Source organism: Rhineura floridana, chromosome 7, assembly GCF_030035675.1.
Source record: "Rhineura floridana isolate rRhiFlo1 chromosome 7, rRhiFlo1.hap2, whole genome shotgun sequence".
NCBI classification, from domain to species: Eukaryota; Metazoa; Chordata; class Lepidosauria; order Squamata; family Rhineuridae; genus Rhineura; species Rhineura floridana.
Genome location: NC_084486.1, coordinates 135853435 through 135869006, shown reverse-complemented (window position 1 = coordinate 135869006; position 15572 = coordinate 135853435). Strand labels below are relative to the sequence as shown.

The 15572-nt window shown below is 41.8% G+C and overlaps 1 protein-coding gene across 1 annotated transcript in view; it reads right to left on the bottom strand.

The window, feature by feature from the left end:
* Positions 1 to 14000, bottom strand: part of LOC133389713 (neuroligin-1-like) — a 252547-nt gene extending 238547 nt beyond the window's left edge. The window contains exon 1 of the mRNA XM_061637740.1: positions 13506 to 14000. Within this exon, the coding sequence (XP_061493724.1) occupies positions 13506 to 13998 (493 nt within the window). The 5' untranslated portion in view covers positions 13999 to 14000. The remainder of the gene's footprint in view (positions 1 to 13505) is intronic.
* Positions 14001 to 15572: the final 1572 nt, after the last annotated feature.

Genomic DNA, 15572 nt, shown 5'->3' with positions numbered 1-15572 from the left:
GGCTGTTTGATCAATATACCACCATGTCACACTAAATTTCACCATTGGGGGTGCTGTGACACAACAATGAATGTCATGGACACTTCTGTTCCTCCATGATTCAGCCATGAAAATGGCAGGAAAGAACTGTGCGCCACCCCAATTTTTGTTACTTGACTCCAGTAATTTTCTGGGTTAATGGGGTTACAAACAGATTTTTTTTCTGGAAGCAATTAACACAGAAATGAGTGAAAATGGAATAAACCGCTGTCTGAAGGCAGTCTATGAGGCCACATTTATTTCTGAAGAACTTCCAGAACGAATTGGGTTTCAGAGTTGCAAACACACACACACACACGACGCAGATTCTGAAACAGGCAAAGAGATCCAAGCCCCCTTGCTCTGGGCTGGGTGGGGGTTGACCCCCTGCTGATGGAATGATGCAAGCGGCAGCAGGAGGCCACTGGCAGGAGGCCAGCAACAACTAGCAGAAGCCGCTAAAATCTGCTGTTCTGGAGATGAGGAGAGGAAAGGGCTGAACAGGTCCAGAACCCACTGGAACCCAGCCCAGTCTCACTGTCATCACTTGATGGCATCAGGCCTAACTGCTATGCCACATTGAGGCTGGCTCCCTTCCACCCTAGCCAGCCTGTGTGGCAAAGCTGCAGATGCAGTGGTAGTCTCGCCCAGAGCTTGGAAAAGTTACTTTTTTGAACTACAACTCCCATCAGCCCAATCCAGTGGCCATGCTGGCTGGGGCTGATGGGAGTTGTAGTTTAAAAAAGTAACTTTTCCAAGCTCTGGACTCTCGCCACTCTGAAATGTCAGTCAATCATGCCTTCATCCTGAGAAAGGGAAGGGCTTCTGAATGTAGGGAAGAGCAAAATAAAAAGCAAAGATAGGCTATTTCATAACACCGCCTGTCCCCATATGTACCCTGCTCATGAGTTCGCCATCAAGAATCCTATGATTCATAGGCACTACAGATGGAGTCTTTGTGGTGGTGACCCCTGATCTGGATCGCAGCATATGTGGAAAGGAGATAAGCCCTTCCTCCTGAACTATGGTCCCAACAAAAATGGCACTTTTCCTCCTGGGATGAATGTAGATGCATTGAGTTGATTTTAACATTTTATGTGCACCCTAGTCCCATTCCTGATCAGCTCCCACTATTAAAAAAAAGCACATCCACACATTTAATATACTGTCAAACGCCTAGTATGGCACTAAGAAAACTTGTGGCTCACTTCTAAACATTTATTTTATTTAACAAATTTTATATACTGTTTGATTGTTATAGAACTTCAAAGCAGTTTGAAAAAACACCTGTATTATTCATGTACAATGTGTACAACTTGCAAAGCTGAATACAACCCACCAAGTATGACAGTCAACAAGGTGCTTGTTAACTTGTTTTGCTACGCACCTGGGATTGCCAAAAACGGACCGAAGCTTTAATACATGACTGGTGTGTTTGACGTGGTCTAGGTCTGACATTCACGAATAGCAGCAGTAATCCACTTATGTAGACCTTGGGCCAGTCACTGCCTCTCAGCCTCAGAAGAAGGCAACGGTAAACCACGTCTGAATACCGCTTACCATGAAAACTATTCTATTCATAGGGTCACCATGAGTCGGAATCGACTTGAAGGTAGTCCATTTCCATTTTTCAGAACCACCCAAAACTAGGATTCTCTAATAGGCAAAAAAACTGTATTTTATGTACTGCACAGGTAGAGAGAGGTAGACAAGTTCCAGACCCTTTTGCAAAACTTTGGACTGCATGATTATGGTTGATTATATCACTGGTTTTTCAGAAGTTTCCCTGGATAAATAGATGCATATGTTTTGTGAGTATTTGGAATTTGGAGTGCAGTGGGTGGGTGGGGGATACGAAGACTGTAATGATTTATTTGATTATATTGTACTTTGTATAAAAATTAAATAATAGCTGTACAGCTGAAAATACATGCCTTGGAATGCACACAAGGTCCCCTGTATGTACAGGATCTTGGAACAATGAAGGATAAAGTGTAGTGAGGAGACAGAACCAGCAGGTGGTATATTGATCCACACCACCACTGCGCATAGAACATAGGAAGCTGACTTACACTGAGTCAGACTCACTGGTCCATCTAGCTCAGTATTTTCTACACTGACTGGCAGCAGCTTCTCCAGGGTTTCAGACAGGGAGTCTCTCCCAACCCTACCTGGAGATGCCAGAGATTGAACCTGGGACCTTCTACATGCAAGGCAGATGCTCTTCCACTGAGCTGCAGGCCTTCCCCATGGAGAACACCTGGAAAGGGCTAAACAGAATCAACTTGCATTGCTCCATGTAACTTAGCACACCAGGTTGTATGATTATTTAACAGTCTCCAAGAAATAGGAACCATTTAATAGTAATAATAATAATAATAATAATAATAATAATAATAATAATAATAATAATAATAATAATAATAATAATAAATAGGCGGTGCCTTCTCCTCTCTGTCTCCCCCTCTAGCAATTACACCAAAAGAGCAGAAAAAAATAACAAGGTCATGCTTCTCGCTAGGCAGACATTAAGGCACACTTGTTACTTTGTTTCCCTCTGAAGTCAAGCAATAAGAACACCCAGTGGAAGCACTCGGCATCTCCCCATCAGCCCAGCCTCAGTGTTTCAACAGCATTACGAAAAGCAACTTTGTATTGGCACTGGGAGTTCCTGTTGCACCATCAGTGGTGGGGAAGCAGAAGCCAGTTAGCCCTACTGTATGAATATCCCTCTCAACTCATGAAGACATAGCTCCAGAACGGACAAGCAGAAAAGACCAACAGGCAGTCCTTGCACAGGATTTAAAGGGCCCTCTGGCATGGGTCCAGATCTCTGATATCTGCACTCATTATTTGCCGTAGGAAAACAGCAGGTGACAGATTCCCACTTCACTGTTTGCCATCGTAATGCAGGCCTGAATAATTAATTACCTTTGGACAAATGTTATCTGAAATCGGAACAGCAATGTAGACACAAGAGATAAATGGGGAAAAGTTTCAGAAAGTCCTTCAATGGGAGGAGACTTTTCTTAAGTTTACCAATTGGTTTCTGAAGACATTTGTATAAAAGAGCCATGATACTATGATAACCCTCCAGATGTCCTTTTTTTAAACTGTGCATTCCTTAAATTGTGTTTATGATGCTATCATGGCGGTTATACGAGAACCTGCCTTCAATACTGCTTGTGCCTGCAAATGTTTTGGGGCAGACATACTGCTTTGTTTCCAATCAGTAACTTCCTGCCGAAATCCTGTAACTTTTTATACCACAAATGTTCTGGACTGCTGTTGTTTTTTGTTCCAGTTGTGTTGTGCTCTAGTGCCTTCCAGAGAGCAATAACCTAGTAACATTGGGGAAGCATCGCAGAACAACTAACAAAGCAGAATGATGTATGGACGGTTCAGTAAAAATACACCACTAGTGGACTATTTGGACACATCCAGACCATACATTTAAAGCATGATTATACCACTGTAACATTCATGACTTCCCCCAAAGCAAATTGTAGTTTGTTAAAGGTGCTGAGAGTTGTCAGGAGACCTCCTACTACCTTCACACAGCTAAATTCCCAGAGTTCCTTGGGAAGAGGGATTGGTTGTTACACCACTCCGTGAGGAGAAAATGGGTTCTCCTAACAACTCTCAGCATTCTTAACAAATCACAGATCCGAGGATAATTTGGGGGAAGCCATGATTATCAAAGTGGTATAATAATGCTTGGAAGGTGTGGATACGGCCAAAGCGCCAATGCCATATTGCAGAATACATCCATATCACACACACACATTATGGAGGGGCCCCAAGTCCATATACAATTCTTGTTTATGACCTCAGATCTTGTTATTGAGCTCTGGCTAAACCCCAGCATTTACATTTCTAATCATCTAATAGAGTGGTTCCCAACCTGGGGGTTCGGAAAGTCATCCCAGGGGGGTCTCGAAGAGCCACAAGAAAAATTATTTCTTAATTTAAAAAATTAAGTAATGGCTGGTCTGGGCACCACCAACTTGCGAGCCTGCACTGCATGTGTGCACAGCCACCTCTACCTCCCCTTCTTTACTTCCAGCTGGCACAGGCAGTTCTTGTCACAGTGCATGAAGAGAAGGGGTCAGCTGGGCTTATTTAAGCTCCAGCACCCCTCTCCCCACCCAATCTCTTTTGTCAGCAACAATGAGGAAAAATCAATCAAGCTGACTGGCTCTGGCTATAGAGACAGAGGGAACCCCAGAGGGGGCCACCTACCAAAAAAGTACCGGGACGTACTCCTGGAGTGTCCCCCCCCCCATGAATACACACCTGGCACTCATTAAAAAATCACTGAATAGTTAACTTATAGTACAATGTATACATGTGTACTCAGAAGTCAGTCTTTTGATATTTAATGGGGCTTACTCTAGGGTTGCCAGGCTCAGGGCCTGAGAATGATTCTGTATCTTTAAGAGAAGAGAAAATTCAGCCAAGTGCAGGTTTTCTTGCAACACTGTAATGGGAAAAACCACAAGGTGAAATTCTCACTTCCCCCTGCACAACTTTTAAAGATACAGAAGACCTCATGGAGGCTAGGCCTGGCAACCAAGAGGTCTTCTGGATCTTTAAAAGTTGTGCAGGGGGAAGGGAGAATTCCACCTTGTGGTTTTTCCCATTACAGTGTTGCAAGAACACCTGCACGTGGCTGACTTTCTCTCCTCCTAAAGATACAGCATCAGTCTCACACCATGAACCTGGCAACCGCAACGGATGTGGACAGGGGAAGGGCAGTAATAACAACATCGTGGGCTCTCCTGTAGTGGCCCATTTTCAGGCCCATGCATATGTTTCCAGTACACTGGGGCTGTAGAAAAAGTGCATAGTGTAAATGATAAGATCTTATAAGGGATCTGTTTTGGATACTCCAGTTGAGGTGTTTATCCGCCACCAGCCTGAATGAAGAGCTAGGAGTAGTGCCTTTGTTGTAGTAAGCTTCTGTATGTAATTCTTTGAAGCAGCTACTACTAACAAAGACAAAATAAGAGCATACAATTCTTCTGCTTTTGTTCTGTTAGTTGGCTTCTTTTCAGTATCTTGTTAGTTTCCTCATGAGTATACTTCCAATTCCTGTAGCTGGAATAAGCACCATGTGTCTTTAAGAACCCAGAAAATGAAATCACCTGTCATGATTTGCTACACCTATATGAATAAATCTGTCTCTTGTTGCATTGTTCTCCAGAGTCAGATGCTCCTTTGAATTTCACTTGTCATTTTTACAAAGAATTAGTCTTAAGCCTTCTTAAGGTAAATCAGTTTTTCTTTTGATAATGTTATTCTTTGGTTGTCCCCTTCCTGTCTTTTTCTAATATATCTGCCAGCACAATGAAGTGTGTTGTTTTGTGAGTTACTTTGAACCTGGTTCATTCTGTTCTAGGCATTTGTTTGTGAGCTCACAATATTTATATGAATTTTACTTTGAATTTTATTCTGATGTTGTATTCACTTATTTTTTGCAGATCAACGTTGATAAAGGGTTGTGTGTTAGCCTGAAGTGTGTTAGGCTACAATAAATCATCTTCATTTCTTTTCCATTCCTGCATTTTGCTTTGGTTTGGCACCTTGAGCATTACCCCCTCTCCCTGGCCTGTGAATATGCCAGTTTGACCTCATTAGCAGCCTCTTTCCTGCAGAATCCAATCTTCCAACTATAAAAATCACAGGTTTGGAGGTGACTCTAAGAGTCATTTAGCTGAACTCCCCACTTCATTACACCGCTGACAACTCCAGCTTATGCTCAACCTGTACACCAAGAACTGTTGTTTGGTGAAAGGCCACTATCAATAATTGTCACTGTCTGTACTTCTGAGCACTTTCTTTCCTTCTGACCTCACTGTTTACAATTTCCCATGCCCGCATCCACCTATATCAGGCATTTGATGAAGTGGGCTGTAGTCCACAAAAGCTTCTGTCATAATAAATTTGTTCATCTTTAAGGTGCCATCACAAGACATGTTGCTGTTTCTTAAAACTAATTCTCTTCTCTCTTTATTCCTTTTCTCTTGGTACAATTAAATGTATTTAAGAATGCCTGGTTGCTGCATTTCCCCCTACACTGTCAAACTTTGCAGAGAACATGGACCATTTAGAGATTGCTCTTTTAGATAGGATTTGTGGATTGCCCCATCTTTCAGAGACTCATATGCAACACATGAAGCTCCAACTTGTGCAAAGAACCTGAGAAATAGAAGTTATTATGGACAATTTGTCCATCTTTTTGTGGTTGTTATTAAAAATGATTCACAATGAAAGCATTGTGGAGGCAATTTTCAATCATTCTTATCTTCATCTTTAAATCTTTATGTCTGAGAGAAGGAAAACAGCTTTCAGAAGCAAGCTAGAGCAACAGTAGGAATGTTTTTAACACACATGTGAGGGCAAGTTGTTTTGTAGAAATATATTGCATTGTGATATTTGTCATGCCTAGCCTGAAAACAGAAACTGAAAAGGTGTTATAATGATCATCAAGTTCTAATGATCTGTTTTCCAGCTCCCTATTTAAATATTTAAAATGAACATTACCCATAATTATAGATGGCTACGACAAGTCTCTTGAAGTTCCACTCGTTTTGCCTCACTGATACTGGGAATGGCTACAGTGTCCATAAACTAAGAATATAGAAAGATGCCTCATTCCAAGTCAGACTCTTTGTCCATCTAGGCCAATATTGTCAACTCTGGCTGGCAGAGTCTCTCCAAGTTCTCAGCCAGATCATATCCTACTTGCTCCTTTTTTTCAAAACTTGAAATGCTAGAGATTGGACCCAGAATCTTTTGCAAGTAAAATGTGCTCTAACCACTTAGTTATGGCCTGTCCCTTAAATTGTCAGGTAAAAAATGGCAACCCTTTCTAGTTGCTTCAATGGAGAGGGTGATGTTGTAAATGTAGACAGTAAGGATGTGCTTGAACTTCACAAAATTCAGATTTGACACTGGATTTCCTATTTATTTGCTTTTTTTGTCTAGCAGTTTTTCGCAGCTGAAACAGATTTTTTTTAAATTTGCCTCAAAAATATCAATATTAATGTCACTCTTTTCCTCAAAATATTGACATTAATATTTATATTTCCCTCAAAGTATCAATATTAATACTGATATTTCCCTCAAAAACATTTTTAAATCTATGAAAAAGATTTTTAATATATCAATATTAATATCATTTTTGCAGGGGGGGAAACCCAAATCGGTACTTATCACAAATAGCAAACACTGATCCATTACGAAGCAGTACAGGAAGGAAGTTCGACAGAGCAAAAGTCAAACCAGCACTGAAATGCAGATCCCTAGTACACACAGAGCTATGCAGGTCCTCTTCATTAGAGTAAATGGGGAAATGGTTGTGAGCAGGGAAGTGGATCACCTGCATATTTGTAGACAGTCACTTCCAACTCTATATTCCATAAGAACCCTATATAGGGCAGGACGCCACCAACAGCAAGAGGGACAAAGACTACTAGAACTGCTAGAACCAACTGCTGCTACCATCAACTACATGTTTTTCACTATATCTACCCAAAAGCAGAGGGAGTGATGTGACTGCAGGGCCTCTTCATCAGCTCTGCAGAAAGAACAGCAACCAGGACTATGAACTGGCAGCAAAAAGGATGAGAGGGAAAGGGTGGGTGCTTTAATGCAACAGTTTCCCCCCAAAAGCCCAATTTTGAGCAAAAAAAGAAAGTCAATTAGCAATCAGAAAAAATAGGAGAGCATTTAGGAGAAGATCCTCTTTATCCCTTTTTTCCCCAGGTTCAACTGCTACTCAACCACACATGCATCATTTCCACCCTTCCAATTGCCCTTTTGCTTTGGGGCATTTTGTTTTTAAAAGCCAGGTTAGGTTTTTGTACATTTAAAACAATGGGACCCTGCATCTTTATTTATTATATAAAATCAATGCCTGGTAATAGAAGGCGAAAGTCACTCGGCTAATTACACATGCTTGATGAACAGCATAACAACAGCCAGTGCTGCATGGCATGCTAGTCAAGGCATGTAAATTACTGCAGTTACTCTTATACAAAAAGAAAGATGAGAATGCAAGATAATGATGTTCAGAAGAACACCTTAATTTCCCATGGTTCACATTAGCTTGGTCATCTGCAACCCTGGAAGGAAACAAATGACTTCTTCATAATATCAAATGTAAAAAAAGGGCCACAACAAAATTAAGCATTGAGAAATATTATTCATCATCATTCTTGCAGTGTCCACTAAAATTCAGTTAAGACTGGCCTTCAATTCTGCATCTTAAACTATGATTGGGATGCCTATAAAAAGCCTCAAGGTGGTCAGAAGCCTCTCTCTCACTGTAGCAGCTATTGGTTCTGAAAGGTGTAGCCAATATGGTACCCTCCAGAAGCAGTTGGACTACAACTCCCAGCAGCTCCAATTAGCATGGCCAATGGTCAAGGATGATGGGAGCTGGAGTTTAAGAGCAGCTGGAGGGCACAAGTTGGCTACCCCTCAGCTACAGGAAAGTGGAGAGCCCCATCTTAGCTACCACCTCATTCCTCTCTAGTGCTGCGTCAAGAATCCTGTGTTGCTGGAGGGTAAAAAGAGGAGCAAGCAACAGCAGGGCAGGATAGAACTGTTGCTCTGATCAGAACCAACAGCTGCTACAGTCAGTTTGAGGCTCCTTATGATGTGGAGGCTCTGTTGAGACCTCCTGTGTGAACTGAGCCTGATTGGTGGTGCACCGTCACATCTCATCCAAAGCAGAAGGAATGATGGGACTGAAGGGCCTTTTCATGGGCTCTGCTGAGACCAGCTGCATCAAGCTCCTCCCTCAATTCTCATTTAACAGCAATCATTCAATCAGGCTGCAGCAGAGGGACAGATGGGACTGCAGGACCTCTTCATTGGTTCTGCTGAAAGACCAGCAACAGCTCCTCTTCTCCTTTAACTCTTTATATTCCAGCTAGTAATGACTCTTCGTTCCAAGAACACCATAACTAAGAACTACTGCCCGAGTTTGCTTTTTTCCTCCTCCCTGCTAATCTTTTTCCTTTTCTATCATGTCTTTAAAATCGTAAGGATTGGGGCAACTTTTTTCCTTTTTTGTGGAAGAGCAGGGGAGGGAATCCTTCAAATAAGTAAAGAATAACTCCAACGGCATTAAGACCCCATTTTCTACAGCAGTTCTTCACCTTTGGGTCCCCAAATGTTGTTGGACTACAACTCCCATGATCCCTTGACCAGTGGCTAAACTGGCTGGGAATGATGGGAATTGTAGTCCAAGAACATCTGGGGATCCAAGTTTGAAGAACAGTGGCCTATAGCATTTGGCCATCTTGTAAACAAAAGCATTACCATTACCATGGCCCTGCTTCCATGGATTATTGCATGGTTGTGGGACCAGGGCAATGTGTGGCTCACCATGGGGCCAGAGACTGTACATGAACAACTCCCCATGTGGCTCCTATGTTTAGGCAGGATGAAGGAATGCAACTTTGGCAGCAGTTTATGGGGGGCACCATCATTTAATTACTTATTTTTAACAACTATTGAACTGTTCACCTTGGGCACCAAGAAGTCTTTAGCCATCTCTAGTGGCTAAAGGAGCAACAGAAGGGAGTTTAATAGGAGTCCCTACTTGTGAATATAAAAAGCCTGCCTTGTACTGAGTCAGACCATTGGTCCATCTGACCCAGTATTGTCTACACTGATTGGCAAAGGATCTTCAGGGTTTCCGGCAGGGTCTCTCCCTGTTCTACCTGGAGATGATGGGGATTGACCCTTGGACTTTCTGCATGCAAAGCAGTTGCTCTGCCACTGAGCTATGGCCCTCCCTTGAGCTCTGGTCCCATTGGTAAGTGGAGTTCAGGGAACAGAGGCAGTGGCTCCTTGGAGGTGTGTCTAGCACTGACAAGGCTATGTTTTGCTGTTTGAGGACAGTAAAGATGCACTTCTTTCATCCAGGCACTTGGGACATTGTGAGAACTGAAATGAGCCACTCAGCATGAAGCAGTTTGTTGCCTGCTGCTACATGATCTTGTGTATCTTGTTTTATGAGATTTAAATTATTGTGCATATACAATTATTTATTGAATTGTTGTTATTTTATTGCCGCATTCCTGCCTTGTGACCAGTTGTCAAAGATGGGTTAGAAATATCCTAAATAAATAAATATGATCCTCTCCCACATATTCAAGGAATGCATGAAAAGGCCGTGGGACCACACGGGTTAGCCTTGACCCCCAGTGTTGTTGACTATCCATACATTGAGCATCCATGAGAAAGTACCAGCATACATTCATACTAATTTTCCATATAAGAGGAGCATTCTCTTGGACCAATCAGGACCCCTCCCCTTCTCATGTGCACCAACCACTCAGACAGTGGGCAGGGTGGTCATCAGGCATGGTGAGGAAAAGCAAGAATGGCCTGTGTGACCCATGAATCCCTTTGTACACCCTCCAATGCATGGGTGAGTGTCTTCTGAACCAAGTGTTTGTGTGATTCCAACACCAGCTGATGCCACTGGATGCTACAGGTGCATGTACCTATGGACGGGCGTTTCTCTTTAAAAGAGCTGGGAATGGAGTCCTGGAAGCTAGCCCCATAGAACGTACAGCCAATGCCTGCAGTAGTCCTGCAGGGCATGGAACCATCACTGAAATCAGTGCAAGCACTGTTATTAAAGAAATCCATCACAGAAACAGTTTTCGTCCAAAGTGCCATTTTGTGGCATTTCTTACAGTATCTGTTCATGTGCCTGTGATGTGTACACCCCCACACACACCCATTAATTCAGCCATTAGTAAGACTGAAATGTTTATTGTAAGCACTTACATCCTATGCAGATATTCAGAAAAAGCAGAAGGTACAGCCCTCTTTGGACAGCACCACTTCAGAATGCAGGTGCAGAAACAGAGGAAGGCAGCAAAAACGGTTGAGCTTCTAGGGCTGTTGACTTAGCAATTCTGTGTGTGATCCATGACGGTTGTATGCTGCTTTTCATGTAGGCCTCGTGTTGTGTTTATGATTCCTTTAGTTGAATTATATGTTGTATTTTTATTATTATTATTTTTTCCGAGGGAAGCCTCCAAGAGGTATTCTGTATCTTTAAAAGTCGTGCAGGGGGAAGGGAGAATTTCACCTTGTGGATTTTCCCATTATGGTGTTGCAAGAAAACCTGCACTTGGCTGAATTGTCTCTTCTCTTAAAGATACAGAATCGTTCTCAGGCCCTGAGCCTGGCAACCCTATGACATGCTTTTTCTGAATATGTGGCTTGGCCTTCAGCAGTCCTACTTTTGGACAGCCTCTCTCACACATGTAAATCACCATAGAAGGGGATGATTTGGTGGTAGGTTTAAAATTACACTACCTTGTGAACAAAAGATAATTTCACTGGATTGCAACCAACTAAACTGTACTCAGAGTAGACCCACTGAAATTAATGTACCTAAATTAGTCAACTCTATCAATTTCAATGGGTCTAAGCAGAGTAGGGCTAACAAGGGATACAATCTACTGGTATGTGTGTGTTTTAAACAAAATTTAAATAACTGGCACATGAAAATGAATGTTGCTAGTTTAGCAATCTCCAAACATTGTAAAAAACATTTTCTTGCAAATCCTACTATCCTAGCAAGGAAGATCCAAGTTACATGAAAGAAAAGGTAACTAAAATAGCCACTTGCAGACTACAGTGCTAAAAGTATGCTACAATCCTTTTCAAAGAATCCTGGATTAATAAACAGAACTATAAAAATTAACCCAGTCTTGTTTTTAAAATGTAAATATAACTTAGACATCTAGAAAAATTGCCACAGTGCAAATAATGGAATTTAACATTTCTCCCAACGACCCTTTTAGATCACAAGCAATTTTTTTCACAGTAATTGGTTACACCATAAGTGGGATTAACACCCAATTTACTCATTCCCATCAGGAGCACCTACCTAAACACAACAGTTTGTAGCATAAGGGTGAAATTACTAATTGCCCCTCTGCTGCAAACCATGGACAATTAATTAACCTGCATTTTAGGCTTGAAATTCACACTTAGATTTCACTGGCTGGACTCTTTGATCCCCCTGATAAACACCAATATTCATTTTATTGATGAATTCTGTATCTGAAATTTTGCATCCCAAACCAGAATACACAAAGGTAGTTGAAGATATGAGGAGCTGCAATTGTACCTTCTGAATTAAACTCTTAGAAATCTAAAATATTCCCTTGAATTTTGAAATATGGAGATTCTCTCTGTTGCACCCCTGCAACTGACAACTAGGTATATGTTCATCTTTGGTACACTCATGTATCAGATATATATAGCCGCGAGCAATAATATAGCTATTTTGTCTGCTAGCAGAAACCAAATAATATTCAACCTTTCTACCAGCTAACAAGAAAAGAAAAATGTAATGGGAGCAATAATTGATTGAACATATGAGCTCTTACATGGCAACTGCAATAAATAAATAAATAATTGCTTCTGGGGATCCACAGAGGTCCAAGGCTTTATGTGCTTTGATTCACTGGACACTATGCAACATCACTGGGTCCACAAATGGGAAAATGCACACCACATGTGAGATCCACTCATCTAACTATCTGACTAATGTGCAAACAAACTCTCATATCTGCCAGAACAAGACAAAAAGGGAGAATGATCCGGTCTTTGTGCTTCTGGAGGGAGAGGGGGGAATAGTTATCCTTTCATGCTCTTGTTTTTAAACTGACCCCTGTTTAACTGATTTTCAGGCTCATTGGCTACAAGCTATTTCTTCTCTCTGCACGAACAACATCTCTGTAACAACAGCAGCTGCATTCTCCTTTTAAGGTGAACTAACTCGGTATTTCTCGGAACGGTTTCCATGTTTCTTTTTTTCTTTTTCCAACCCAGATTTTGGTTTTTTGGTGTGTCCACATTATACATACCTCCTTTTCTACAAATTTTCTTGCCGGGTTTCCTGGCACATTCCTTGGATATTCTTTTGACTGAAAAATGAATAGAAGACTAGAAAATAACATGGAGCTCCGTGACAGACAGTAGGAGCATGCAATACCACTAGCTAAATTCAAGATGGCCTGCTTATTGATGTATTTATTCATTTATTTACTCGGTTGGCTGCTCAAGAGTCCCAACTCCTTTGGCCTACCCATGCAATGGATCAAGATGTTGATGCATCTTTCCCCAGAAGTCAATGGGTGGGAATGAGAATTAGGTACCAACTTTGACCTAAGAAATACACGTGCTGAAGGACAAAGAAAATAAGTAAAGACAAGATAAGAGAAGGAATGGTAGCAGAGGCTAAGAACTGGTGCATATGTAGAAAAGCCACATGCATACATGTAAAAAAAGGGGGGTGGGAGGGAAGTAAAGGGGAAAAAAGCTAGCATGCAGACGAGAAAGCCGTGCTGGCTACCAGTACACATGGTTTAATAGTAAGGAACTTCAAATAGGAAAGTCAAAACAAAAAGATCTCCCTGCTTCTCCTGTAAATAACTCACCATCTTCAGTTGGGACATATATATTCAAATAGAGGCAGTCTTCGTTCTGATCTTGTACGTAGGTAGAAACTATATCCAAGTTATTAGTAAACCAGACAGGAAGCATGACTTCAGGTAACCTGCCCTCTATAATGTTCTGGGGACACACTGGTGCAAACTGTGTAGCATTTTTGAGATCTGGCCAGGGAGACGGTGGTTCGGGAGGTTGAAATCGACGCTCCCCAACTGGAGGAGCGGCATACGGCACACCAAGAAATTGAATGACAGGTCCCAAAATTTCATTGTTCAATTCCTTCTTCATCCCTCGGACTTTTCCAAAGTTGGTGGTCACCACCGGGTCAGTATCATCCAACTTTTGCGATGACACGGAGGCAGCATGAAGCAAGAACCCAAGTATGCAAAGCGTGAAGGTGGCATCCAAGCCCATGTGCAGCAGGCGGACTAGCATCGCTCTCCACATGCAGTTCAGCCACATGGATGTTGGAAAAGCCATAGTCCCACATCAGTTGCACAGCTGTGGTTAAAACAATCTTATTTGTATCCACTTGATCGGGAGGGAGAGTATAAACCAGCGCTCTTTTCAAGTGACCAGGGAAATGAAGCTTTCCTTTTGGGACTCCAAAAGACAGGCCCGTCAGTAAACTCTCAAAAGACTCTTCACACGACAGACATCTCTCACTGATTTCATTCTTGCCCAGGCAGCAACTTCACTCAGCCCTATTTATCAGGCTACATTCAGCTGGCAATTCCTTTTTCCACACTTGCAGTATGAAGACAGCATCCATTTACCACAGATTCCCCACTTATAAATCAATTCCAGTTAGCTGCAGGTCTGTATCCTGGAGAAAATGAAAAATAAATCATTAGTATGAAAGAGCTAATATAGGCAGAATAATAACTAGATGTTTTGCAAGTTACTGTACAAGTGACATGAATAGTTGCTACAGCCATGTAAATAAAATTGTACAATAAGTAGTTTATAGTTGGTTCCATGAGATGACAGATAAAATACTGATTACCAAGTTATTGATGATGTCATCTGCTGAGTTTGTGCAGCCTTCGCAGAAACCACAGCTTTGAAATTCCCATTTCTGAAACTAAGCATATGGATTCAAAGGCCAGATTAAATGTGCTTTTAATGTTGCATTTCTTTATATGTCTCAAAGGGGCTTGCAATCAATTCTAAACTTATTACCAGAGGAAGGTTTAATAGGAACCACAAATCAATTATAATTTTATACAACCTTAAGAGATATAGTAAATACAGGGTGGACCACAGAGTTCCATAGAGAGACCCAGTGACCTCTGGAATGTTCTGAAGGCATCAGCAAAGAGGCATGGCTAGTTTTTTTCTCTCCCTGTTTATAGCTGCCTCAAGATGTGGAAGTGGACTGCCTTCAAGTCAATTCTGACTTATGGCAACCCTATGAATAGGGTTTTCATGGTAAGCGGTATTCAGAGGTGGTTTACCATTGCCTTCCTCTGAGGCTGAGAGGCAGTGACTGGCCCAAGGTCACCCAGTGAGCTTCATGGCTGTGTGGGGATTCAAACCCTGGTCTCCCAGGTTGTAGTCCAGCACTTTAACCACTACACCACACTGGCTCTCTTGCCTCAAGGTAACAGTTCTGAAATAACCTTTGAAATCGTGATTGTGTGAATGAGGGAAACATCAATCTAAATCAACACACATTTTAATATGCTGATGTCATTATATGCCTTCAAGTCAATTACAACTTATGGCAACCCTACGAATCTTGTGTATATAGTCATAGGGTTGTTATTCAGAGGTGGTTTACCATTGCCTTCCTCTGAGCCTACAGCACCCGGTATTCCCTGGTGGTCTCCCAAGTACTAACCAGGCCTGATCCTGCTTAGCTTCCAAGATCGAGCATGTTCAGGGTAATATGACCGTAGAATATGCTGATAGGGTTGCCTTAATTACTATACCATGGCTCATACACCCACAATGTGCTGCTACCCCAATGAACAGGAATCCCATACTTCTGGAGTGTGTGAATTAAACAACCGTGTGAGTGGAATCAGGGTCTCATACTTCTCTGTTAGTGG